This window comes from Siniperca chuatsi, linkage group LG6, assembly GCF_020085105.1.
Source record: "Siniperca chuatsi isolate FFG_IHB_CAS linkage group LG6, ASM2008510v1, whole genome shotgun sequence".
NCBI classification, from domain to species: domain Eukaryota; kingdom Metazoa; phylum Chordata; class Actinopteri; order Centrarchiformes; family Sinipercidae; genus Siniperca; species Siniperca chuatsi.
In genome coordinates this window covers 20,989,686-21,001,400 of record NC_058047.1, presented here as the reverse complement: position 1 = coordinate 21,001,400, position 11,715 = coordinate 20,989,686, and the positions used below count along the sequence as shown (strand labels likewise).

Genomic DNA, 11,715 nt, shown 5'->3' with positions numbered 1-11,715 from the left:
CAAACAGCCACACAGAAGATCATAATCATCATTATTTGTTTGTAGGATTTACTATCTTGCAAACAAATGCTGTCAGTGTATCAAGGAATGACTATTACAAAAACAGTTAACACAGTTAAAAAAAGGTGTTTTGAAAAGAAATCTAAAGCATGTCATTGACTTTGAGCCTGATATCAAAGTTACCTTTTAGTCTGTAGCTGACAATGACTGAGGATCTCAGGCAGAGAATATCCGTAGCTTTATTTCTATAGACTTGCAGGCCTAAACAAACGTACAAAGTGATTTCACTGGGGAATAGTAAGAGTTAAAGAATGAGTTCAGTGTTTCTCAACCATGCCTTTATAGAAATACTGTTCACCATCATTATTTAACACTCAAGGCTAACCTCAATGAATGCTTTAGTTTTGATTGGTTTTTGTGTAGGCCTACACTTGCACCATTAGACTGCATTTAAGACCAATCTATTTTTAAAACAGGAAATTCATTAGCTCACACGTCAAGTGTTTTTCCAAAATGGCCCCAAAGCATGCTTTCTTATTGACTTGACCTTGCACAAATTCCATTTTCAGGCCAAGACAGATACTCCATAAGAGCTAATAGAAACCATGGTTAGTGTCCCCCTTTTTATCAATAGAACTGTATATATGTCTGATTATCTTGTGTGCTTCCATACTGTAAAAAGGAGATTTGATGATTGCCCAACTGGAGTGTTTATTGCCAATGAGAAGCTGCAGCAGAACAGTCAGTTTCTAAAAATAAAAAAAAAGTTGTGCAATGATAGTAAACAGGACTGCAGCAAAAAAACAAACACCGTGAATGCATCTTTTAAGCAGCCGTTACGCAGTTAGGGTTCAGACTTGGTGCCACAAAAGCAACAGGCTATGTGCAATGTGCCTCTGAGTAAAAAACCTTTTGGTTGCTCAGGAAGCTTTAGAGTGTACAATCTATATTTTTCCACAAGGTGGCGCCATTTAACCAAGAATGGGTTCCCCGGCCATACTGACAGACTATAAACCTAAAGCAACAGGCAGACGCTGTTTATACAGCTTCTCAGTCTAGTCAACAAAGATCTAGTATTAGAATGACTATGGATCACCTGACCATGGCAGAATATATTACTGGTTGATTTGAATCTACCTGAGATCAACCGTGGATGACAAAAGATGGAGAACTTGGTGGTTTCTTGTGATTTTCATCTGTCACTTTTTTCCTGCTGTTCCTTCTTCCTGTCAGGTGAGTTTTTTCATGTATTACATATTTATATTTATGTGTTTAATTATTAGCTAAATAGACTTTTCTTTCTAATTACACTGTCAGGCTGGGCGTGTCCTGGTTTGATAAAATTGCTTTCTTTTGTTCACAAAGGCCTTGTTTCTTTAACATATGCTACCTGTAGGTGGTTGCAACCCAGGGGTAATGCTGTCGTTTCTCTCTCTCTCTCTCTCTCTCTCTCTCTCTCTCTCTCTCTCTCTCTCTCTCTCTCTCTCTCTCTCTCTCTCTCTCTCTCTCACACACACACACACACACACACACACACACACACACACACACACACACACATCCTTGTACTTCTATCTTTGTGAGGACCGTCATTGACATAATCCATTCCCTAGCGCCTTACCCTAACCACAACCTAATTCTAATTTAACCCTTAAAACCAAGTCTTGACCTTCAAACAGCCCTTTAAAGTTGTGAGGACCGGCCAAAATGTCCTCACTCTGCAGGTAAAAAAAAAAAAACGTGTTTCAGTCCTCACTATGTAGCAAGTACAAGTACACACACACACACAAACAGCAGCCAGGTTGCAGCCATAGCAACGCCACCGGTGCGCTGTTATCCTAAAGTGGTGTGGATGGAAAGCAGAGGGCTGTTGCTGCTTTGAACTCCGCACACCTGCCTCCGTCGCCGTCCAGTCTCGCCAGGTTCAAGGTACGGGAGTGTCTGTCTGTCCTTGTCTGCCTGCGATGGACGAGGCGGAGGACGGCGAGGATGAGCCCAAATTCCAGCAGCCTCGACCACTTCAAGTAGCCAGCGAGGATCATGGGAGCAGCGGAGGAACCGACATGAAGAAATTTACGCCAGGAGGCGGAGCCGCGTACAATGCGCGCAAAAACTCCAACAACAATGAGCTGCGGCTCCTGCGAGACGAGGACTCCGCACCTGTCAGTGCCAGTGGCAGCACAGCCTCTGCTCTGTTATGCCAGAGGGATGCTGCTGGCGGCCGAGGCGGCTCAGAGTCAGACCACAGGAGTGGAGGGGACACAGTCTCAGAGGCAGGCGTGGTAGGAGAGGGAGCCATCGGTATGATATGCAACAAAAACGGAGATTGTAGAAGGGACCCGACCAGTTCAGGGAGCCTCTCCTCTCTCATCTCAAGGCAGGAGAAGCAGACAGATGGAGTAGTGGCAGCAGCTGAAGACGGCAAGGGGCAGGCTGCAGTCATGGACGGCTCTATCACTTCAGCGGGGTCCATGACACAGGTGCCCGGGGCCGAGGTCAAGACCGCGGCAGCGATGGAGAAAAAGGACTCCAGAGTTTCCTTCTCCAACGCCCCGGCTAGTAAAGGACAGACTCCGAGTCAACAGTCGAGAAATTCTGTCACATTTTCCAAAACTGAGGATGGCTCTCAGATAGTGCCGGATGATGGAGACCCCAGGGGGAATCAGACATACATGCAGCGGCAGTTTAGCTCCATGCTTCAGCCCGGAGTTAACAAATTCTCCCTGCGCATGTTTGGCAGCCAGAAGGCAGTGGAGAAAGAACAAGAGCGCGTAAAGTCAGCGGGTAACTGGATTATTCACCCATACAGCGACTTCAGGTATGGGTCAAACTGAGTTAGGTTCATAAACAGCGCATACTCTTAGACTGAGTCTGTCTGCATGGAAGATAAAGAGCATGTGATCTCTGTTTGATTGTATGGATATAGTGGGAACACACTGTCTGGCGCTCCTTCTCCATATCAAACTTTATATGAGAAAAGACTAAAAATATAATAGAGTATTCAGGTATTTATTCCGGTATTTATAAAGGCACATGAGGGATAGAATGTCCTCCATAGAAAGCACTTCAGCTGCAGCCAAGATAAAAATAAAATAAATTCAAATAATATTAGATATTTATGCCTATATTTTCTTCTTGGGGAAAAAACATAAGGGGGAGATTTGATCCATTATGAAGATAGAGATTTTTTTAAATATTTATGTATTGATGCCAAATAGGTCACACTTGTCCAAATATGAGGAAATACTCAACAGAAGACATGCTTTTTTTAAAATTAAATTTCCTTAGAGGAATACTGATTTCAGTGTTGAGGCTGCTCTGTAGACCATCTGGTTAAACAAATGCAGTCTCCAGACAAGTCTTGCTTACATTGGCAAAATATTAGAGTAACTGCAATATGACATATATATTTGTAAGTTATTTAATGAGTTTCATCTTAAAGATTACTTGAACGGGAAGATGGAAAAGTTCTGTCTTGAGTTGGAATGCGTCTGAACATCAGTTTCAGCACCAAGGACAGCTCAACCAATTATCTCAAGCAAAACAGCAGCAGTCTGAAGATAAACCCAACCATTTGAGCCCCTGACTGGCTTTGACTCGGATTTGGCTATCAAAATATTATTTAATAGACTGTTGATTAGTGGTTTGATGGGGAATTATGTCAAGGAACATTTTGAACTGAACAACAGGATATTTTCTGAAACAGAGAGGATTCAAGTCATGACTCAGCAACGCTCTTCGGCCAGCCAAAAGCTGGAACCAGAGTATATTTGGCATTTTTGCTTGAAAATTAATTTATCAATTATTAAAATAGTTGCTAATTAATTAAAGGTGTTACTTTTATAATGCATTGCTTAGAATTCTAACCCAGAGGTCAATTTTGTGGCATGATTGTGCATTGTGCAAGGGTTGTTTTGGCCTGAAATGTAAACAATTATGAATCAGATATGGAACACAGAACTGTAGCTGTGATAGTTGCTGAGACATCCTCTGTCAGTGGCTTTACTGTCTGTTGTTCTTTGATTTTGGAATGAACTGCACCCAGCTTATCTTCCCTGTAATATCCCTGTCTCTCTGCTTGTCCTTGGTTTGACCTTGACTTGAGTCACATGATATAGGTTACCTCACCAGGAGAAGATACAGTGCAATTAGTTAGTTCATAAAAGATCTGCCATTTGTTGCTGTTTTAGGGGTGGCACTGTTTTCAGAATATGTGTGGCCCTTGAGAGAGCGTTGCTTCATGATACAGAGAAAGCTAGAAAACCCACTTGATTCATACACACTTTGCACTTTTTTGTGTAACTATCATGTATTGATTCCCCTCATATTTAAGAGCAGATCAGCATATTTCATGCTTGTGTGTGAGAGATTAAAGGGGCACCCACTCAGTCTCTTACCCTCTTCTCCCCACTGCTTTACCCTTGTCAGGTTCTACTGGGACTTCACCATGCTGATGTTCATGGTGGGCAACCTGATCATCATCCCCGTGGGCATCACCTTCTTTAAGGACGAGACCACCACGCCCTGGATCATCTTCAACGTGGTTTCCGACACCTTCTTCCTCATGGACCTGGTGCTGAACTTCAGGACTGGCATCGTGTTCGAGGACAACACTGAGATCATCCTCGATCCCGACAAGATTAAGATGAAGTATCTGAAGACCTGGTTTGTGGTGGACTTTGTCTCCTCCATACCCGTGGATTATATCTTCCTCATTGTGGAGAAAGGGATCGACTCGGAGGTGTACAAGACAGCCCGGGCGCTCCGCATCGTCCGCTTCACTAAGATCCTCAGTTTGCTGCGGCTGCTGAGGCTGTCCAGACTCATCCGTTACATCCACCAATGGGAGGAGGTAGGCTGAGATTCAACATTTATGATCCAATGAAGGGGAAAAATACAAGTGCTATATTTAGGCATTGGTGGTGGTTACACTAATCTAAGACATCTGTAACCTGACTGATATGGGATGATGTATCTGCCGATATTCCACAAACACGTTTTTGGTGATAATGCGGAAAATTTGAGAGAATGCAGAAAATATTTTAATTTTGAAAAATGAGGGGTTTTATTTTTGCATATTATATATGCCGATACTAACATGTCTATAATATACATCCATCTGATAAGCCAGTATCGACCAATAATATCGGCCTGCTCATATGTTGATGTGTTTTGATCATTTCTCCCTCCAATGGCGTTTTTCTTTATTCGTTACTTAACATGTGGTTAAACTTGTTTGTGTAGTGTCTTACTGAAATCTTACAAAATAACTATTTTTCTTACGTAAAACAATTTAAAAAAAACAAATTAATGGAGCAGAAAATTAAATGAACACATTTTGTGTCTTTCTGTTCCTTTTTGGTTAAAAGATACTAGATTAGCAGTCGATATTGGCTTACTGAAGATATATTGGTATCGGTGTACATGTCGGCTGATAAAGAAATGAAAAAAATACCATAATAGGTTTTGAGGTAAGTTAGAAATAATGTCGCAACACCAATGTCATTACATAGTTTTTCCACCAGAGGGCACTGACAAGTTGATTTTTCAACTATAAAATGCCCCGCTGTATCTTTGTCACAGTTCAAAACAAATCTAAATTGTTGTTTATGTTGTGTTTTTATGTTGAAAAAATTGTCTGATATCGGATTTTTTGTACTCCCAAATATCGATATCGGTATCAGCCTCTAAAATCCAGCATCGGTCGAGCTAAATAAGCTAATGTCTGTTGCCTTTGCAGACAATATGTCTTCAACATTTACTTTAACATCATGAAGCATCCTAAGTAAGTTACCTTGAAGACAGAGACATTGCAGTGATGCAGGATCACCATCTACGAAGGAATGTGCAGACTTTAAGAAAGCCTTCACACAAGAGTATGAAGGCTCATCAGCTTCACTTCTGTCACAGATCAAAGCCATCAGAGCTGTATTGATTATCACCGATGTTAGTGTAGAAGTAAGCTGCAGTTTGGATATTATTACAATGTATTTCCCCACCACTTTGAATTGTGTTTGCTTATATAACAAAAGAGAAACTAGTCTGACTGTGCTCTAATTAATAATACAATTATATAATTAGATTCCAGTGCAGTGTTTTATGTCAGTATGCAAGTGATTCTGTTTGTGCATCAAAACAATCCTCCTGTGTATAATTACTTTCTGACACACTAAAAATGAAATTTTCCGTTGTTGTACAGCAATAAGCCTGATAGCTGGATAATAGCTCATCATAAGCCAGTGTACTGATGCAGTTATGAATTCATAAAAAATAAATTTGTGCTTATCATTGGGAAAGTGAAAAGGGATTTTTCATGCTTTTTTTCTTCTCATAAGAAAAGCCTTTCCTTATTTTTATAATTGTTTTAATGTGGCATTTCAACCAATCAAGGCATCAAACAGTCGTAAATGAATACTGACAGACTGGCTAATGCAAGTACACAAGCTTTCTGATGACATTACATATCAGGAAATACTGTTCGTCTATAGATAGATTCATTATCATCCCTCATATATATATATATATATATATATATATATATATGCTGCATACAACACAATTAACCCTGGCCTGCTATGTGCATGTGCTTGCGTATATAAACTCAGGATCCCTATTTGGACTAACCAAGCATCTATGAATCAAATGTGTGTGGTTCCTCACTCTGAAAATATACACTGCTCTTCTGATTACAGAGTGGTAATTTGAGCTTGACGAGAACTCTAATTACTGATTCACAACACTCACAACTGAATGCTCCTTTGCTTCGACTCAGTCCTGCCCCGATCAGCTTAGTTCAGCTCTGCTTTGCTCAGCTCGATTCAAACGTGGCTGGCTGTGTTTCCCCTCTGCCCAGCTCGGATCAGCTTAGCTCAGCTCGCTGCAGCAGGGTTTCCTAAAAGATCATCTTAGTGTTGTGATGATTTCACCATTTAGCTCAGCTGTAGGCCAACCGAGTAGAGAATACTTGCCAGGAACCATGCTCACGATTTAAAAAGGAATGAGCAGTATGTATTTTAGACATGATCTTTGAATAGATCGGTGTGTGTGTTTGTCGTGCGGCCAACGCAGAGGCAGAGATAAGCATTGTCGGGAATAACCAGAGCAATTTCCTGAGGCAGGAAGCTTGCATCAAGGCTCTCCACTTGCTGGCATGCCCCAGAGGATGCCTTTTTCATGAGCTAGACAATCATGGTGAATGGGTGGCAGTGGAGTGTATGCATGAGAGTGGGAGTTGGTAGTGGGAGTGTAATTTCATCAAGTTCAATAGTTTTCTCTAAATGTTGTTATCTGGATCACAGTGTATTTGACCATGTGCAGCAGAGAGGAGCAGAAAGTACTTTATCTGTGTTTTTTAGGCTGCGAGTTGTGGTCACATTAATGTGCCTTGACCCAGATTGTGGTCTGACAGTGACACATGGCCAGGTGCTGTTCTGGTGTCGGGGGGGAACATTAGTCCTGGAGCCTCATTAATCATGATGTGAATGCTTCCTAATCACAGGGCAGGGCCTCACGGTGTGTTTCCCTTTCTCCTTCTCCAAATTAGCTAAGGCCATTAGCCATTATAGGAGATACTCCAAAAAAGTAAAGAAAGTAGTGGCATTTGGCATTTGGTCTGTAGCTAAATTACATTTTGAACCATTTCTTGTGTTTGCACTGTAATTAATAAGAGACATTTGCACCCCGGGGGTTTTGAAAGAGAGCAGGTTTTGATATTCAAGCGAGTTGCGAGTTTAGGGCAGCAAGGCCTCTGAGGTGACAGGATGAGTCACAGAATGTCCCGGCCTGGCTGCCCCTGAACTGTAAATTCACAACAGAGGATACTTGTTCATGTCCCAAGACACACACGCACACACACACAGTATCTGGCCTAGTTCACATGTAGGACGATTCTCTTGTCTCAAGTGAAATTAGCCTTTTTTATATAAGAAACCATGAAATTCACCCATAAAGCAGAGTTTTCCATGCATAAATGTATGGTATATTATATATGCAGACATACATCTGGCATCAGCATCTGGACTACTTCCCTTGTAGGACAATTCTCTGTCCCTAGTGGGGAATATTCTTTGCTTACGATTTAGCGAAGCATCCAGTTGGCCCAGCTAACTTACGGATTACACATCACTGCACACACATGCATGTAAGTCTACCCTCATACACAGACACATATAGTGATAACAAGGCCTGGCCAGTAGCCAGTGAAGCCACAGTGAGTGGTGTTTATAAGCCTGTGACCACAACACCAGCGCCACATAAATGATCCTTCTTACCGGAGGGGAGTAAATCTAAGAAACAGCAGAGAGAGGCTGGCCTGGGCTGCTGATCAAAGCTTCATCAGCGTCTGATGAGGTTTGTTTATCATGAATGAGTACAGACCACAGACTGTGCTTGTTCATTTTCCCCACCTGGTTATAATGTAGAACCTCAGCCTGACACATTATTCTACTACGATGAAGGAGGAATGACATACTGCATACCTCGCAAAAAAAACCCCAAATCACCAGTTTTGTTACTGATTAGTGACATCATCATACCATGTTGTACCTCCTGTTATATTCACTATTTGAAGTATATATACATCATTGAAACACCCAACTAGTTTTTCACAACTATTGAAAAACTGGCTTTTTAAACACATACTTCCCTGCAGCTCTTCTTCCCAGGCTGTTGTTTTACTTAAAGCTGCAATAATCAATAGTTTTACATTAACAAAAGGTTGAATGACTACTTGTAATGTGAAAGGGGTTGCTTAATTACTGTGTCAAACTCATGAAGAATTATCACCTGACTCTGCATTTCCCTTCAGCTCTATGGAGCATTTCAGTGTCTTTTAGCTAATTGTTTTGGTTTTCTGGTGCGCAACTTTGCTGTTTTGGTTCACTCTCACTGTTCTCATCAGTCTCATTTCCAGACATAGCAGATAGCTGTTTTCTGCAAAGAAAGTTCTAAATCCCCACTGTATGCTAGTTGCCCAGCACCAAAATGCACACTAACATGTAACTAAGTTAGCAGCTAGCTAGCGACAAAAACAGAGCTAAAAGAAATAGAGTGAATATTGGACTTAGCCAGGTGGCCAGAAACACAACTCCAAATGAATGACAATTTTCTCCTTAACTGCTAGATGTGTAAATAGGCAACTGTATGCTAACATGTTTCCCATATCAACTTTATAAAATGATAATATGACAATGTTGTGTTTACAGTTTGGTCTGCTGCCCCCAAGTAGCAAAAAAACAAAACAATCAATACTGCTTTAAGAGTAGGATGTTAGCCAAGTTATCTCCTATAATTAACAGTGATATCCATACATAACCAATACATATGTTGTTCTTCACTGTTAGCAAGTAGTTCCTAAGATGTTAAGGAATTAAATGTCACATTGATTGATTTGATGACTTTCTTTTGCAAAGTATGTATGTATATATTTTGCAAAGTATGTATGTATATGTACTAAATGTTTTCTGGTTTTAATGAAAATCCAAACTACATAGTGAATCAGATGTCAAAATATGCACAAGTTAACAGCTATATCTACTGAAAATAGCCTTGATGTAGGCCATATAGCAAAATTCTCCAACTGTTTCCAATTTTCTCCTCAGTGTAACAATATGCTGGATGTACTGTTTGTGAAAACAGATTCAACAGTTTTAGATTTTACCTCAATCTGTATACAAAACTGATTTTTCATTCTCCTCACACATCCGTCGCTGTCTTCTCCTTCTCTCTGCTTTAATAACCCTCTCTCTGCCCCTCTCTTCTCCTCCTGACAGATCTTCCACATGACCTATGACCTGGCCAGTGCTGTGATGCGAATATTCAACCTGATTGGTATGATGCTGCTGCTGTGTCACTGGGATGGCTGTCTCCAGTTCCTGGTTCCCATGCTGCAGGACTTCCCGTCTGACTGCTGGGTCTCCCTCAACAAGATGGTGGTAAGCAAAATGCGCTGCGTATATATATTTGCATATATGTATGTTGGCAGGGGTTAAAGGCATTCGTAAGTCACACAATCACATGAATCAGTATGCAAAAGCAGAGCATAAAACATATCCCCCATTGAGCACAAAGGTGTGTTATTTGCAGGCAGATGGGGAAATAGGATTTATTTAAGGTTGGGTCTGTACACACACACACACACACACAGAGGACCGGCCTCAATTAAACCCTAGTTAAACCCAGGAGACATGCCAGTGTACAGAAAGCAGGAGTGAGGGATAAACAAAGACCCTGTTTTCATTCAGTTCATGCAGCACGTCATGTGGTTTGTTCTTCAGCCATTCTCTTCTTTATCACTCTCTCATTTACTTCTCCTCTCAGATGCCCTTCCTTCCTTCTAGCTGGCAGGTATCTTCTGGCCATCTGTTGATAGAGAGACCATTAGGAGAGGTTTTCTCCAAAATGATTGCTGGCATGAAAGAAAAGCTCTCTGGAGAGCAAGTGGTGCAACACTCAAGCTGCAAACAATTGTCTAACCAGACAGATAATGAATAATCATTATTAAAAGCATGTGCATTTTTAACTTTAAATCTTTATTAATCAACTAATGTTTTGCTACATAGGAGCATCACTAAGCCACTAACGCAACACAACCCTAATACCTCAAGAAAAAACATTCTCAAACTATATGACAATATCACATTTACCTGTATATTTTGTATCTACTTGTTAGAACACTATTAAAGGAAATATTCCAACCCACTGTGTTTTTATTGATGTACCATTACATCAGATGGAGAAGTTCGATGTGATTTGCATCTTTTTCGACAAATTGCTCCAACCATGTTTGCCATGTTTGGTATCTCTGGAAACTTTGGTAGCTTCTAGATATCTCTAATAAATCAGAAATGACAAATTAGGAACACTTAATACAGAGGAAACCCACAAAAATACGGAGGAGCATCAGGAAACATTTTCCCTGTTCAGTTATTTATCATTTTGGGCTTAAACCCTTCCATCCTGTCTGACTCATTATTCTGTATTGATAACTGACTGGAAGTTGGTGACTGACAGGGCCGGAGGCATGTAGAAGTCAGGGGATATGAGCATTGAAACACATTCGTATGGCTGCCTTTTCTTCCTACTTATATACTGTATTTCACACACATATACACATCACACATACTGCCTGTATTACCTGTGGCAGGCCTGTTAGTAGTGCAACCAGGAGAGACCAACAATACAAACTGTTTATGATATGTATGATACAGAATAATTAGGCTTAATTTCAGATTTCCGAAGTGGCTCAAACTTTTTGTATATCATAATTGAGTGATGGTGCAGTAGGGCAGATGATGGACTTCATGAAGGACAGTGACCCCTGATGCTGAGCATACAGTGTATATACTGTGTATTTGACACAGAGGTTAGATTGGTTTGGGAGCAACCACAGAGGAAAAAGAGCATTGCACTAATAGGATAAATGGATTAGGGGTTAGAGAGGACAGTTTATTTTGACTGGAGAGGTAATAACTGCATGAAGAAAGTGGAGTAAACTGATTGGTTAAGAATGAGGAGAAATAGTTGGCATTAACTATCCCACCACTGTGACAGAGCCAAAAAGATGTGACTGGTTGACTACTTATTGCTGTAGCATCAGAAGCTGCAAATGATTGCAACTGGCTTACGAGGTATAGCTTAAGCAATTTCTTGGAGGGAACATAATTAACATAATTGTTGTGTCTAAGGAAGTACAGCAGACTGGATAATTCCTTCCTC

At 40.8% G+C, this 11,715-nt stretch overlaps 1 protein-coding gene across 2 annotated transcripts in view; it reads left to right on the top strand.

Annotated features, from left to right (window-relative positions):
- The first annotated feature begins 11 nt into the window (after positions 1-11).
- Positions 12-11,715, top strand: part of hcn2b (hyperpolarization activated cyclic nucleotide-gated potassium channel 2b) — a 68,177-nt gene continuing 56,473 nt past the window's right edge. Inside the window, exons 1-4 of one of the 2 annotated variants that reach the window (XM_044200639.1) lie at positions 12-1,233; positions 1,614-2,818; positions 4,429-4,852; positions 9,771-9,932. In XM_044200639.1, coding sequence (XP_044056574.1) covers positions 1,965-2,818; positions 4,429-4,852; positions 9,771-9,932 — 1,440 coding nt within the window. In that variant the 5' untranslated portion in view covers positions 12-1,233; positions 1,614-1,964. Of the gene's footprint in view, positions 1,234-1,537; positions 2,819-4,428; positions 4,853-9,770; positions 9,933-11,715 lie in introns of those variants that run through there. The other variant, XM_044200640.1, reaches the window with a different exon arrangement.